Raw genomic sequence first — 15,702 nt, 5'->3', positions numbered from 1 at the left:
TAAATATGTATCCAGCAATAACTTCAATTTAGTGGAAGACGTTGAAGATTCCAACAGCACAAAACTCAGCAATACTAATAGCCTGAAAATCACATTGGTGAGAGTATTATTTACCAATGGGTGAAAGCTTTAAGGGATTTTCTCCAAAATAAATATTAATCCAGTCAAAACTGCGTAGTGCAAGACCTAGTTCAACATGAACATTCCAACCGCAAAACAACCAGCAACAGAAGCCTAAAAATCACCCATAGTGATGTCGTCATCGACCGGAAGAGCATATTTCAGGCTCATGCGGCCCTTATAACTCCGCTGGAGCAAGTCAAATAAATAAACTTTTATTGAATGAGTTACATATCAATAATATTTTAATAACGTATTTCATTACCGTGCTGATTATTTATAATATAGTTTACAGACAAATATCTAAATTATTGCAATTCTTATAGATTACGAGATGGTCTAAACAAAGCTAATGTTAATTAGTAAGCAGAATTTGCAGATCATTTCAGTAGCATAACAGAGATTCTGGTTTTCAGAGTCTGGATGTTATACTTAGAGTACTGGTTGAAAGTAATATAGTTAATAAACGTTGATTTGAGTGTCTGGATATCACACTTGGAATAATGGTTATTAGTAGTATAGGGAGTACATGTTAGTTCTATGTTTTATTCAGAACATTGGAGAGAGTGTTATTTACCAATCGGGTGGAGGCACTAAGGGAGTTTCTCCAAGATAAATATGTATCCAGCAATAACTTCAATTTAGTGGAAGACGTTGAAGATTCCAACAGCACAAAACTCAGCAATACTAATAGCCTGAAAATCACATTGGTGAGAGTATTATTTACCAATGGGTGGAAGCTTTAAGGGATTTTCTCCAAAATAAATATTAATCCAGTCAAAACTGCGTAGTGCAAGACCTAGTTCAACATGAACATTCCAACCGCAAAACAACCAGCAACAGAAAGCCTAAAAATCACCCATGGTGAAGTCGTCATCGACCGGAAGAGCATATTTCAGGCTCATGCGGCCCTTATAACTCCGCTGGAGCAAGTCAAGTAAATAAACTTTTATTGAATGAGTTACATATCAATAATATTTTAATAACGTATTTCATTACCGTGCTGATTATTTATAATATAGTTTACAGACAAATATCTAAATTATTGCAATTCTTATAGATTACGAGATGGTCTAAACAAAGCTAATGTTAATTAGTAAGCAGAATTTGCAGATCATTTCAGTAGCATAACAGAGATTCTGGTTTTCAGAGTCTGGATGTTATACTTAGAGTACTGGTTGAAAGTAATATAGTTAATAAACGTTGATTTGAGTGTCTGGATATCACACTTGGAATAATGGTTATTAGTAGTATAGGGAGTACATGTTAGTTCTATGTTTTATTCAGAACATTGGAGAGAGTGTTATTTACCAATGGGTGGAGGCACTAAGGGAGTTTCTCCAAGATAAATATGTATCCAGCAATAACTTCAATTTAGTGGAAGACGTTGAAGATTCCAACAGCACAAAACTCAGCAATACTAATAGCCTGAAAATCACATTGGTGAGAGTATTATTTACCAATGGGTGGAAGCTTTAAGGGATTTTCTCCAAAATAAATATTCGTTCAGTCAAAACTGCGTAGTGCAAGACCTAGTTCAACATGAACATTCCAACCGCAAATCAACCAGCAACAAAAGCCTAAAAATCTCCCATGGTGAAGTCGTCATCGACCGGAAGAGCATATTTCAGGCTCATGCGGCTCTTATAACCCCGGTGGAGCAAGTCAAGTAAATAAACTTTTATTGAAAGAGTTACATATCAATAATATTTTAATAACGTATTTCATTACCGTGCTGATTATTTATAATATAGTTTACAGACAAATATCTAAATTATTGCAATTCTTATAGATTACGAGATGGTCTAAACAAAGCTAATGTTAATTAGTAAGCAGAATTTGCAGATCATTTCAGTAGCATAACAGAGATTCTGGTTTTCAGAGTCTGGATGTTATACTTAGAGTACTGGTTGAAAGTAATATAGTTAATAAACGTTGATTTGAGGTCTGGATATCACACTTGGAATAATGGTTATTAGTAGTATAGGGAGTACATGTTAGTTCTATGTTTTATTCAGAACATTGGTGAGAGTGTTATTTACCAATGGGTGGAGGCACTAAGGGAGTTTCTCCAAGATAAATATGTATCCAGCAATAACTTCGAATTTAGTGGAAGACGTTGAAGATTCCAACAGCACAAAACTCAGCAATACTAATAGCCTGAAAATCACATTGGTGAGAGTATTATTTACCAATGGGTGGAAGCTTTAAGGGATTTTCTCCAAAATAAATATTCGTTCAGTCAAAACTGCGTAGTGCAAGACCTAGTTCAACATGAACATTCCAACCGCAAATCAACCAGCAACAAAAGCCTAAAAATCACCCATGGTGAAGTCGTCATCGACCGGAAGAGCATATTTCAGGCTCATGCGGCTCTTATAACCCCGGTGGAGCAAGTCAAGTAAATAAACTTTTATTGAATGAGTTACATATCAATAATATTTTAATAACGTATTTCATTACCGTGCTGATTATTTATAATATAGTTTACAGACAAATATCTAAATTATTGCAATTCTTATAGATTACGAGATGGTCTAAACAAAGCTAATGTTAATTAGTAAGCAGAATTTGCAGATCATTTCAGTAGCATAACAGAGATTCTGGTTTTCAGAGTCTGGATGTTATACTTAGAGTACTGGTTGAAAGTAATATAGTTAATAAACGTTGATTTGAGTGTCTGGATATCACACTTGGAATAATGGTTATTAGTAGTATAGGGAGTACATGTTAGTTCTATGTTTTATTCAGAACATTGGAGAGAGTGTTATTTACCAATGGGTGGAGGCACTAAGGGAGTTTCTCCAAGATAAATATGTATCCAGCAATAACTTCGAAATTAGTGGAAGACGTTGAAGATTCCAGCAGCACAAAACTCAGCAATACTAATAGCCTGAAAATCACATTGGTGAAAGTATTATTTAACAATGGGTGGAAGCTTTAAGGGATTTTCTCCAAAATAAATATTAATCCAGTCAAAACTGCGTAGTGCAAGACCTAGTTCAACATGAACATTCCAACCGCAAAACAACCAGCAACAAAAGCCTAAAAATCACCCATGGTGAAGTCGTCATCGACCGGAAGAGCATATTTCAGGCTCATGCGGCTCTTATAACCCCGGTGGAGCAAGTCAAGTAAATAAACTTTTATTGAATGAGTTACATATCAATAATATTTTAATAACGTATTTCATTACCGTGCTGATTATTTATAATATAGTTTACAGACAAATATCTAAATTATTGCAATTCTTATAGATTACGAGATGGTCTAAACAAAGCTAATGTTAATTAGTAAGCAGAATTTGCAGATCATTTCAGTAGCATAACAGAGATTCTGGTTTTCAGAGTCTGGATGTTATACTTAGAGTACTGGTTGAAAGTAATATAGTTAATAAACGTTGATTTGAGGGTCTGGATATCACACTTGGAATAATGGTTATTAGTAGTATAGGGAGTACATGTTAGTTCTATGTTTTATTCAGAACATTGGTGAGAGTGTTATTTACCAATGGGTGGAGGCACTAAGGGAGTTTCTCCAAGATAAATATGTATCCAGCAATAACTTCAATTTAGTGGAAGACGTTGAAGATTCCAGCAGCACAAAACTCAGCAATACTAATAGCCTGAAAATCACATTGGTGAGAGTATTATTTACCAATGGGTGGAAGCTTTAAGGGATTTTCTCCAAAATAAATATTCGTTCAGTCAAAACTGCGTAGTGCAAGACCTAGTTCAACATGAACATTCCAACCGCAAATCAACCAGCAACAAAAGCCTAAAAATCACCCATGGTGAAGTCGTCATCGACCGGAAGAGCATATTTCAGGCTCATGCGGCTCTTATAACCCCGGTGGAGCAAGTCAAGTAAATAAACTTTTATTGAATGAGTTACATATCAATAATATTTTAATAACGTATTTCATTACCGTGCTGATTATTTATAATATAGTTTACAGACAAATATCTAAATTATTGCAATTCTTATAGATTACGAGATGGTCTAAACAAAGCTAATGTTAATTAGTAAGCAGAATTTGCAGATCATTTCAGTAGCATAACAGAGATTCTGGTTTTCAGAGTCTGGATGTTATACTTAGAGTACTGGTTGAAAGTAATATAGTTAATAAACGTTGATTTGAGGGTCTGGATATCACACTTGGAATAATGGTTATTAGTAGTATAGGGAGTACATGTTAGTTCTATGTTTTATTCAGAACATTGGTGAGAGTGTTATTTACCAATGGGTGGAGGCACTAAGGGAGTTTCTCCAAGATAAATATGTATCCAGCAATAACTTCGAATTAATGGAAGACGTTGAAGATTCCAGCAGCACAAAACTCAGCAATACTAATAGCCTGAAAATCACATTGGTGAAAGTATTATTTACCAATGGGTGGAAGCTTTAAGGGATTTTCTCCAAAATAAATATTAATCCAGTCAAAACTGCGTAGTGCAAGACCTAGTTCATTACGAACATTCCAACCGCAAAACAACCAGCAACAGAAGCCTAAAAATCACCCATAGTGAAGTCGTCATCGACCGGAAGAGCATATTTCAGGCTCATGCGGCTCTTATAACCCCGGTGGAGCAAGTCAAGTAAATAAACTTTTATTGAATGAGTTACATATCAATAATATTTTAATAACGTATTTCATTACCGTGCTGATTATTTATAATATAGTTTACAGACAAATATCTAAATTATTGCAATTCTTATAGATTACGAGATGGTCTAAACAAAGCTAATGTTAATTAGTAAGCAGAATTTGCAGATTATTTCACTAGCATGAAAGATTAAACGATATCGCTAATGATATATTATCAGAGCCGTGGCTTTGGTGCAGACCTTATAGAAAATACTTTGATTAGTTCATTGTCGGATCAGACAGGGGAAGTTTCCTTCTAAATTGAAAAGTTTACAAAACATTAAAAATTTGTACTACTTTCACATTTATTGATTTCCAGTTTTGCACAACATTGTGTTTCCTGTAGTACTTATACATATAATGTTTAAATATATTTTATGCCATTTAAGTATATATTTTATATGTGGCATAACACGTATTATAAAATTATAGGTACTAATAATAGCCTAAATATTGTTATATTGTGGATTAATATGATTATAGTACAGTGATACAAGAAACCATCAATAATACATAATACGTTTCCGATGAGTGTTTATAGTAGGCCTATTCCTAAAATCTCCTGTAAAGGGGGGGGACACGATTAAAAGATATTAATGGCATCACATTCATTAAGGAGCCCATCGAAAATTTAATTTAAACGAATCAATATATTTTTTGCGTAGTATATATATATATATATATATATATATATTTATATATATATATATTCACACGAACCAGGATCCACATCGACAATCAACTGACGTAACGCTGAGAGCCCAGGCTGCAAAACGTCGCGAAAAGGCTCATCAGCTACTCAAATTGAATACCTAAATGAAGAGAATTACACAGTTCATATTATTTTTCTTTCACAAAATGCAATCAAAATTCAGAACCTCGTAATCATTTATTATTTGAGACTTAAACCATGAACAGTTCTTTTTGTATCAACTGATAGAATAAAATAAATCGAAATATGTCTTATTTTTTAAATTCGTTGATATAAAACTGGAAATTGTAATCAAATACTCTCAATACCACTGTTTCTGTTAAAGAAAATGTTGAATACAATGGAGCTTTGAACTAAAATATTCTATAAAAAATAACCTCAGCTTTCCAAACTACAATTAGTTGTCGTTACTAGACCGTTAGACAAGCGGCGGAAATGGGCAATTTTAAAATGTTTATAATTTTCTTTTGTGCTTTACTTGTATACAAATGTTCAGATCAGTAATATTTTATGCTTGAAAATAAACAATTAGAATCTTATCTTTATAACTGTATACGCTTATTTTGGTTTTTTATTGTATTGGACATCCAATCTTGGATAGAACGTTTTAGCTCCAGCATTTATCGACTATCATTCCACGAACTATATTCAGCTGACAAATATTGACGATTTCTACTTACAGATTTAACAAGTTTTATAAATAAAGAAGAAGGGAGGTCTCTGAGTTGACTTCGTTCGTTATATTGTAATTATAATTTTACCTTTGGACAATCAGAACCCATTGTGGTTTGTGGAGCGAAATTTTATTAATATGTGTGGTTACTTAACTAATTCTCAGAATTACTTTTACTGTGTGTTATTTTTACAGCTATTAATAGGCTTTATAACTGCCCATATCTACAGTTTAATTCCAGAAATTTACGAAAACGATCTCAGGTGATCGTATTACGCATACCCTCAGGGTATTTAATATTCTGAACCATTTAAAAGTTATGGTGGGGGGGGCACTTTGTAAAGTATAGACAATATCAGCAAACCAAACATAAACTGTAAAAAAGGTTAAGTTTATAAGGTGATTTAAGCGTATGTCGCGGTGGGCACTGTTCGCAATAGAATATAGATAGTGTTGGAAACATACCGGACGCTCAATACACAAAAACTCAGTACCCAGAAAAGGGGATATTTTATTATGCATTAGTATACTAAGACAGGAACATATCATAGAGTATTATTAATTTGTTTAATGCTGGATGAGGCACACAGAAGCTCGAAAAGTTTGCACTGTTAAACCTTTTAAGGCCAGAACTAGGAATGGTTTCTTTAAATTTTAGTCCAAAATTGTTTTTGTACATTGTTCATAGTTTTTAGACTATAATTTATATTTTAATAACTCTTTTGATCTACTACCAGTTTCACTAACCACTTCTGCAATATACATTATGGGTAGCATCGTTATTCCTCTTCTCAGTTATTAATTTTCTATGCTTAATAATATATTTACTTATTTAGCTAAATGATATATAATTTACTTTAGTAACCACTACTTGATTGTCTGGGGGTGTATTGCCGACCTTGATGGAAAACAAGAAGATTTGCCAAGCAAAATATATTCGTGTTCTGATTGCTGCAGGAAAATGACAACTTGCTCTTCATTCGTTTAAAAGAAACGTTAAAAATGCACTAACGGAAAACTGTTTATGCTCTGTAGGAGACTTTTATACATTAAAGTTTTAGTTGTTATTTGTAGATTTTTTGATGGTTGTTATTACTTAATTGTTCCTACTTTGTTATTACTTTGCATTCACCAATGTAAATGCAATGAACTGTTTTTTCCATATTACAGAAAATCAAATCAAATCAGTTTTTTATTGCCGGAACATTATACAACGCATGGCAAATGTCATATTTTTTTACTTTTTACTGCTAAAATTTTTGTCAAACACACCACAAGAAATCTCATTCAAACATACCAATTTTGCAAACGTACCTACATCCATTCATTCACCAATTATTCCCACTTCCAGCGACGAATTTTGTCAGTCTTTTTAATTGGTGGTCTCCCAATCATAAGCAAAATACTCGTCAACATTATAAAATGTTTTTGACACTAAAAAGCGTTTTCAAACGAGTTTTTAACACTTTGAGTGTTGAAGTGTTTTTAATTGAATCTGGTAACTTATTGACGAATTGAACACCTGCCTGTGAAGGCAAGCGTTCTTAAACCACCGTTCTGTGTCTACCAGTTCGGTAGTTATCTCTGCCTCTAGTCTCATACATATGTATGTCTCGGCCATTCGTCATGGCACATTTAGACATACAAAACAGAGTTGTTTCCAAGATGTAGAGACTGGGCAGCGTCAACAGTTGCAAATTTTTGAAGGCTTCCTTGCACGTCTCTCTAAATTTCAACTTAGCGATAATGCGGATCGCTTGTTTTTGCAGCTTGAACACTCTCAGGAATTGATTGTTTGCACAAGCTCCCCACAACACCAGCCCGTAAGTGAGGTGGGGGTAAATCAAGCCATAATACGCCATCATCAGAACTTGAGTCGGGCAGTATTTGGCTAGAGACCTCAAAACATAAATGTCTGAGGCCAATTTGGAGCAAACGTGGTCGATGTGATCGTTCCAAGTCAACCCTCGATCTAGGTATATTCCCAGGAATTTCGAACAATAATACTTCTTCCAGCATAGTGCCAGCCAACATAACAGCTGGCTCATCATGACTATCTACTGGTCGTAAAGCAAAATTTATAAAATTGGATTTTGCAGAATTTGTTTTAAGATTGAGGCTGTTAAAATTTTGGACACAGTTGTTAATTTCAACAAAACTATGCTGTTCCAAAGTCAATTTTGATTTGCTAGTGAAACAGAGAGTCGTGTCATCAGCATACTGCACTAGTCTTCCGTGCAGAAGTGATGAACCTAGATCATTGACATAGATCAGGAAGAGAATTGGACTGAGAATTGAGCCCTGTGGGACACCATAACTCAGGTGAATTGGTTCAGATAATTTATTTGAGATCTGGACAATTTGAGTTCTATGGCTTAGAAATGATCTGAGCCACTGGAGAGGCACGCCTCGGATGCCATGAGATTCAAGTTTGTCAAGCATTGTAACATGGTCAACACAGTCGAATACTTTCGATAAGTCCAGGAACACACTCAATGTGTGATCCCGACGTTCTAGTCCCTCTAAAACCATGTCGACAAGATTTACAAACTGCGTCTATTGTCGACTTGCCCTTCCTGAAGCCAAACTGGTCTTCCGATAGCTGGTTGTGTTTATTCAAAAATTGAAGCATTCGTGTCAAGAAAAGCTTTTCGAATATTTTGCTCATAACTGGCAAAATTGAGACAGGCCGGTAATTTTGTGGGGATTGGGGATCGTCTTTCTTGAAAATGATTCGTATGTCAAAACCTTACTATTAGTATCGATTAGGAAGTAGTGAAAAGGATAGGTATAGTACAATAAATGTATTATTTTGCTTTTACCAATGTTAAATGATAGATTTAGTACACAAAAGTAACTATCTATAAGAAAAAACATCACGGATACCTGTACCGAAAAGTTGTTTGGCAATAAATGATTTGATTTCAATGTTACAGGCTACATGGCTAAGCACTGGAATAATGAAAGAGAGAACGCTGCTGGGGGTCACCTGCTTCATTTATTCCAGGTAGGCAGACCCAAACATTTTATATTAGACAGTAGATTGACAAAGCAACACACAATATCTACGCATACCGAATGCTCCAGGACGGTGTGCCGGGCAGCACGGCTTGTAATGTCCCGAGTCCCAGTCGGTTGCATAGGCGGGGTTGAAGTAGTAAAGTCAGCAGGCAGTGTTATGGTTACTAGCAATACCAAGTGTAGGCTGAATGTAGGTTTTTATCAGGGCGCCGCCCCGTGGTGGGTTACTTCTTTTAGGGACAATACGGGGACCTGTCCCTCCCGTAGTTGTTATAGCTCTCACTGGTAAGGCAGACTTAGTTTAATAAGTAACCATTCATGCATGCAAACCTCAACAACAAAATCACTTAAGTTATGGACCTGAAAAAATTTCAAATCCAATAGCTTTCTCAATTAGAATTTAATTAGGCCAAGGCTTGGTTTTTATAACAAATAAAGAAAATGTTCTAAGTATCTGGCAGTTGCTGTACCACAATAACTGAGTAGTTGTTACCTATTCTCAGTACTTTAATACTATCGGCATGCGCCAACTATAGTTATACTTTTTAGATAATTATAAGAAAAGGTTAACTTCAGTGACAACCAAGTTCTAATTATCAATAACTTTAATTTATTAATCCTATTAAGATTATGATATAAATTTAAAACACGATTTTAAGAGCCGATTTTTATTTTTATATAAACTAAGTAATGTGAATCTGAGGTTCAAAATTTCACCTGAAATGCCACAAGTAATATATTTAACAGATATGTTCTGGAAGTGCCAAACTTCACTTAGTTGTTATACCAATAAACACAGAACAATTGTGTAAATACTAAAGTTTCAGTTAAACCATCCAATTCTTGGTAAAATATTTTATAAATAAGAGGCATGAAAATTAAGACGTAGGTGGCCACCATGCTAGACTTACCATTAAACATAGACAATACACAAATAAATATAGGTACAAATTTTACACATAAATTTTAAGGCAAAACTAAACTAAGATACGAAGGCAAAAATCCCTATCTGGTGTGAAGACACTCACTGGCGAGCGAGTCCTGCAACTGTCCACAAAGTCCATAGCTGCTTTCAATTAACGTGTACACAAGTTCAATATTTGAGTATGGCCATACAAGAATTAAAAAAGTTTGACTTATCGTGTCGCAGTCACTTCTCAGGCCCGTGACTCCACAACCAGTCAAGTCGTGACGCAAGGAAGTGAGGTGCGCGTACTCCTCACAGTCAGCGAAGCTCCCAGTAGACCCCGCGTACAGTCTGTGCCGCTCAATGTCCTGGCGCGTGCAGTTTGCCTGACGTACAGTCTGGAACGAAAACCAGAACCTTATACAGTTCCTTATAAACAGTAAAACAGCATAACAGTGCTTACATACAGTCATACAATACAGTTTTCATAATTATAATTATAGTATTGTGCCAATAAAATAATCAAAAATATCATGCTGACCAATCTACTATTCGATAAAATAAGATAAGCATTTAAGTATTTAAGAATACAGAATAAAGTAGTTATCAAGATACCTTATCATTTTATGCTCCAAAATCTTCAAAGTTTATAACTAACAAGTTATTTTTATCTTGAGTTAATTTTTAACATTCAATTAAGACTTTACAGTTTATATATTATATGAACTGATCGCCAATTAATTTTGGTCTTAATATTACAATACATTTAGTAAACACTATTAACCGTACACATTACCAATTATATTTACTATCATTAAAAGTATTAAATTGAACAATAAAACACAAGGTTTAAAACTGACTGACAAAAGTTTAGAATCATACATTTGACCTGACAGAAATTTAATACTTTGTACTTTAACTAAATAGACCCACGACTACTTGATATTACTGTACAAGATTGTTACTTTATTCTGATTTTGTTTGAATTGTATGTTATTACTCTACTTTCACATTTATTGACATATAGGCAAACACTTCGTTTGATAAACATAAATTAAATGGTAATTATAAGGTTTAGGTTTTAAGCAGACATAAAATAAATACATAGACTGAGTTTTACAATTTAACAATAACAACAAAATTGATTTAAGTCTGAATGTATTATTTACTTATTACTGCTATCAAACAACTTGATAACCACGGTGATCAAAGTTTATGATTAGATTTGAACAATTAAAAAAATAATAATTTGGTTGTTTGACTATTACCTAGACATTTTTATTCCATAACTACTACGTTACTCTCTTCCAAATTCAATAAGTACAATATTTCACCAATAAATAAATTAAAACCATACAATGGGTTTTAGCTCAAATGCATTACAGTATAACGTTCAAATCGTTAAGAACAATTACATTTTTTCCTGAATTTAAAGCTTTTGTTTACACTGTAAAGTAAAACAAAGCCATACCATACAATTTGAAATAAAATGAATTTGTATTTCCTTTAACGTGAACATTATACATTTGCCTAAAGGCCGTTACATGTTCACTTTACACTGTAAAGTAAAGCAAGGTATACTATACAATTTTAAATAAAATGAATTTATATTTTACTTAACGTGAACATTATATATTTGCCAAAAGGCCGTTACGTGTTTAATTTACACTTTAAAGTAAAACAAGCGTAAATACATACATTTAAAAAAGAAATGAAATCATATCTTACTTAACATGAACATTATACATGTGCCAAATGGCCGTTACATGTTTAATTTTCATGAAGGAGTGGCTTTGCCGGTCGATCCAAGTTTAAATTAATTTTTGGCGTTTAAACGGCTTAGTTGAATAAAAATGTTAAATTTCCTTGAAACAAAATTACGAAGATACTTAAAAAGTACAGTCTGCCTTACCTCTTCAAAAATATAGAAAAATTACGGAAATCCTCCCACGGAGCTAAAGAGGTCGGTCATCTGTCTTAAACTCTGCACTCCTCTAAACAGACCAGAGACTCCTAAGCTCAACGTTCCGTTCGTGACTCATCACACCCAGCGCTAGGTGGACGAACCTTGTACTTCAGCTTTCGTCATCCAGTAGCCTACTTCATTGTAACAGATAACAACTACCAAGTTATCTATTTGTTCAAGGTTGGGGGGACACACTCTGTTCCCTTGGCGATTGACGAATTTTGCGTTGGCGCGCCACTACGCAAATATAACTTTGTTTTAGTTGATCAGGCTAAACTTTCGTCCAGTAGACCAAGAAACGAGCGTTTCAGGCTCATCACTGAAAATATGACTGGGAGCTCTTGAACGCTCTTGGGAGCCCGTTTTTCATTTGCTAAAGGTAGGCAAACTCAAACATTTTATATCAGACAGTAGATTGGAAAAGCACCACACAATATCTATGCATACTGAGTGCTCCAGCATGATGTACCGGGCCGCACGGCTCAGCACTGCTGTAATAACAAGGAGAACGCTTGTAGGGGGGCGGTCATTACATTTACTGCAGGTAGGCAGACCCAAACATTTTGTACATGAGTGTTGTTACGATAAAACATAATACAATGTTGTGGATTAAAACTTTATTAGTTTCAGAAACTCATCGGGCGTAACGTTAAAACATAAACAAAAGTATATGTCCACAGCTAGACTAGAGTATCTTGAGATTACAATTTTCATAGCAAAGTGTGGGAGGGCGTGAATCAGAAAACTTCTGTGCATGCCTAATAATCAAGAATCCACTCTTATATTACGTTATAATGTTTTGTTGTTAGTTGCAGGCTACGGGAGCCACTAACGTAATGGTGGTTGTGTCTTGCTGGCGTGGAGGTGTCAACATTGGCCCAGACCGCTTTCGTCCCATCCACAGTGTGGCGAGTCAGGGGCTGCTGCAGCTGGGTTTAGTGAAGAAAAAGTAGCGACCAGATCCAGCTACAGTATTGACCCACTGATATGCAATAACAAAAATTATGAACAAATTGACAGAAGTTAATGCGCGCGCGTGTGTGTGTGTGCGCGCGTAATGTGTGCTTGTGGTTTTCACATAATTCTATACTTAAGATAACTTGTGTTTTTGCGATAGGTGGAAACGATTTTTCTATGATTATATGTGTTTATAATCATAACTTTATAACCCTCTGCTCATAAGTAAGATTCCAACTACTATTAAAATTTGTGCTTGTTATTTTATTGCAAGTATAAGAATTCATAACATTCTACGCAAATCCCAAAATGAGAGAATGCAAAGAGGTTTAAAGAATGATTTTGAAAACACTTTTTATGCTGCCCTCTAACACACTAAATTACGCACTTTTCATTGAATCTGGCTCGGAAAAATTGTATTACTTTACCCTTCAATAAAATCTTCAATTAAAAACGTATTCTGGTTCAGGGAGTGGAAGAGCTTACGAATTAAGTGAGGAAACGAGGGTATACTTTAATGTTGATAACAGCGTTAAGTTTGTGGGCCAGTTGACTAGAGTGGTCGAGCCGACTTGAACAGACTGGCGAGTGGAACGTAGAGACCGTGCGTGTACGTCTGTATATCATCCACATTATTTAACAATCCAACTTGGAATTGAAGATAAGACATTCCTGAAAGATTGTTATAACGTGAATATTATGTCCTGAGCAACTAAGGCACGGGCAGGCTTAGTTGATTAGAATTACAAACCTTGGTTTCCTGATAAAAGTCACGTTTTGTTCTTTGTCTAACCGGAATGAATATCAGACGGTCTTTTACTTTGTGGGTATTTGTGATAAAAACTTTGAAAATATTTGAGATAACAGTTGTAAGGAGCCCAAAAAAAACTAAAAACAATAAACTATAACACTTTCCACTATATTTAACCATAAATGTGTGTTCCAACATTTTACTTGAATCGTTATTATATTAATCCACAAACTATTTAAATTCCTTTAATATCTCATAATATATCGTGGTCTTATGTCAAACCTGTTAGATTTCAATCTTTAATTTTATAAATTAATTAAATTTTTTAACTCTGTTATAAGACTTCGAACCGGAAAACAAGACCTTACAGGATAGAGACTATAAACAAAATATTTTCTTTATCAAAATCTTATCTGGGCAAATATTTATCTTTAGTGTTTGCCATAAGCCTTATCCACGGCTTGCCTACGTGTTGGCCTGCACTAAATCTAACAAAATATACCACAAACCACTTTTCTTTAAAGAAAACTGTAGTCGTCCCCTTGAACCAAACTAGGAGTAATAAAGGAGCCTAATGCCTGCACAATTATTGTTATCAATCATGAAAAAGGTTAAATTATATGCTGCAATTGCAATACTAGACAAATACATTATATAATCCTTACTTAACGAAGGTTAAGTTTATTTTAAATAGGGCTAAATATATTTTATCAATTCAACGTTATATGTATGTATGTTATAAATTTTGTTAGTTAATGCAATATTTTTATGAATGTTATATTTGTTATATTTATTGTAATGTAGGAAATAAAGTTAGACTATAATTTCAAATTTAATGTAGACACCAACAAACGATCTTAGTTCATGGCTAGTGTACATTTCTGTATATTTTTGTGAAACATGCAAGTAGTTTAATAAAACAAGTTTCTATTCTATCTAATACAAGTCTGGAATTATTTATTTCCATGGTAATGCAATTTTCAATATTATTAATAAACAACAATATGGTTCATGAAATAATTAAGATAATTATAATGTTCACATTTCATAATATTGTTGTATACTGCTCACAACTGTACTCTGCTCTTAACTGTATACTGCCTCTCTCTGAAAATTTCACGACGCATAAAAATACGTATAAGAATAAAGATTAAAAATGACCGAATAATTGTAGAAAAAAGATTTCTTTTAAAATCTACGATGTATAATAACAGACAATAATGATTTAAAATCCAAACATAAAACAGCTATCTTAAAATCTTAATAAAATCAAGCAATATCGGAAAATTACTAGCTTAAAAGTTGATTATAATGATATATCTTATTAATAATATGCAAGCGTTAGCAAAGAATGATCTTTAAAAGTTAGGACACTTGGATTTTGGGTGTTTTATAGAGTTGATACTCAATCAATGAAAATCTATTAGATAGATTTAGACAAAAGTTTACATTCATACAGCTTTGATAATATAGGAATAATGTATAGACAGTTTTATATTAAAATTAAATTGTAATTATTTTAAAAACACTTAATTCTGAATTTATATTATTGTGCAGAAATACTATCTGTCGTCGTATGCTACAAATAATATTGATAATAGATTTTTATAACTTTTAAATTAATGGCAGCAGAGATGAACTCAAATAATTTAGTTTTTATTTGGATAGTTTTTATACTTGGATACTTGAAATTAATTTTATTTGATCTGTGCGATGGCGTATAACCAGTAGTGACCAGATACATATACGAAACTCAACAAACCATACTGTCAATGCAATTACAATCAGAGAGCAGTTAGCCCGTAAAAAAGTCAATTTTAATGGCGGTAAAATTATTGAGAGGATCGTTCGTTCCTTTTACCGTGGAGAGACACAAGATACAAAATATATGGATAGGAAGAAGTATTCTAAAATTGATATAATCATTCCTTTGAAAATATGAATATA

The 15,702-nt window shown here is 33.8% G+C and overlaps 1 protein-coding gene across 1 annotated transcript in view; it reads right to left on the bottom strand.

The window, feature by feature from the left end:
• Nucleotides 1-9,764: 9,764 nt before the first annotated feature.
• LOC124364336 (putative ferric-chelate reductase 1 homolog) overlaps nt 9,765-15,702 on the bottom strand; it is a 28,595-nt gene continuing 22,657 nt past the window's right edge. Inside the window, exon 4 of the mRNA XM_046819719.1 lies at nt 9,765-10,479. Within this exon, the coding sequence (XP_046675675.1) occupies nt 10,479 (1 nt within the window). The 3' untranslated portion in view covers nt 9,765-10,478. The remainder of the gene's footprint in view (nt 10,480-15,702) is intronic.

This window comes from Homalodisca vitripennis, chromosome 6, assembly GCF_021130785.1.
Source record: "Homalodisca vitripennis isolate AUS2020 chromosome 6, UT_GWSS_2.1, whole genome shotgun sequence".
Classification (NCBI taxonomy): Eukaryota; Metazoa; Arthropoda; class Insecta; order Hemiptera; family Cicadellidae; genus Homalodisca; species Homalodisca vitripennis.
The sequence above is the reverse complement of the archived record's forward strand: the minus strand, read 5'-3'. Positions and strand labels throughout refer to the sequence as shown.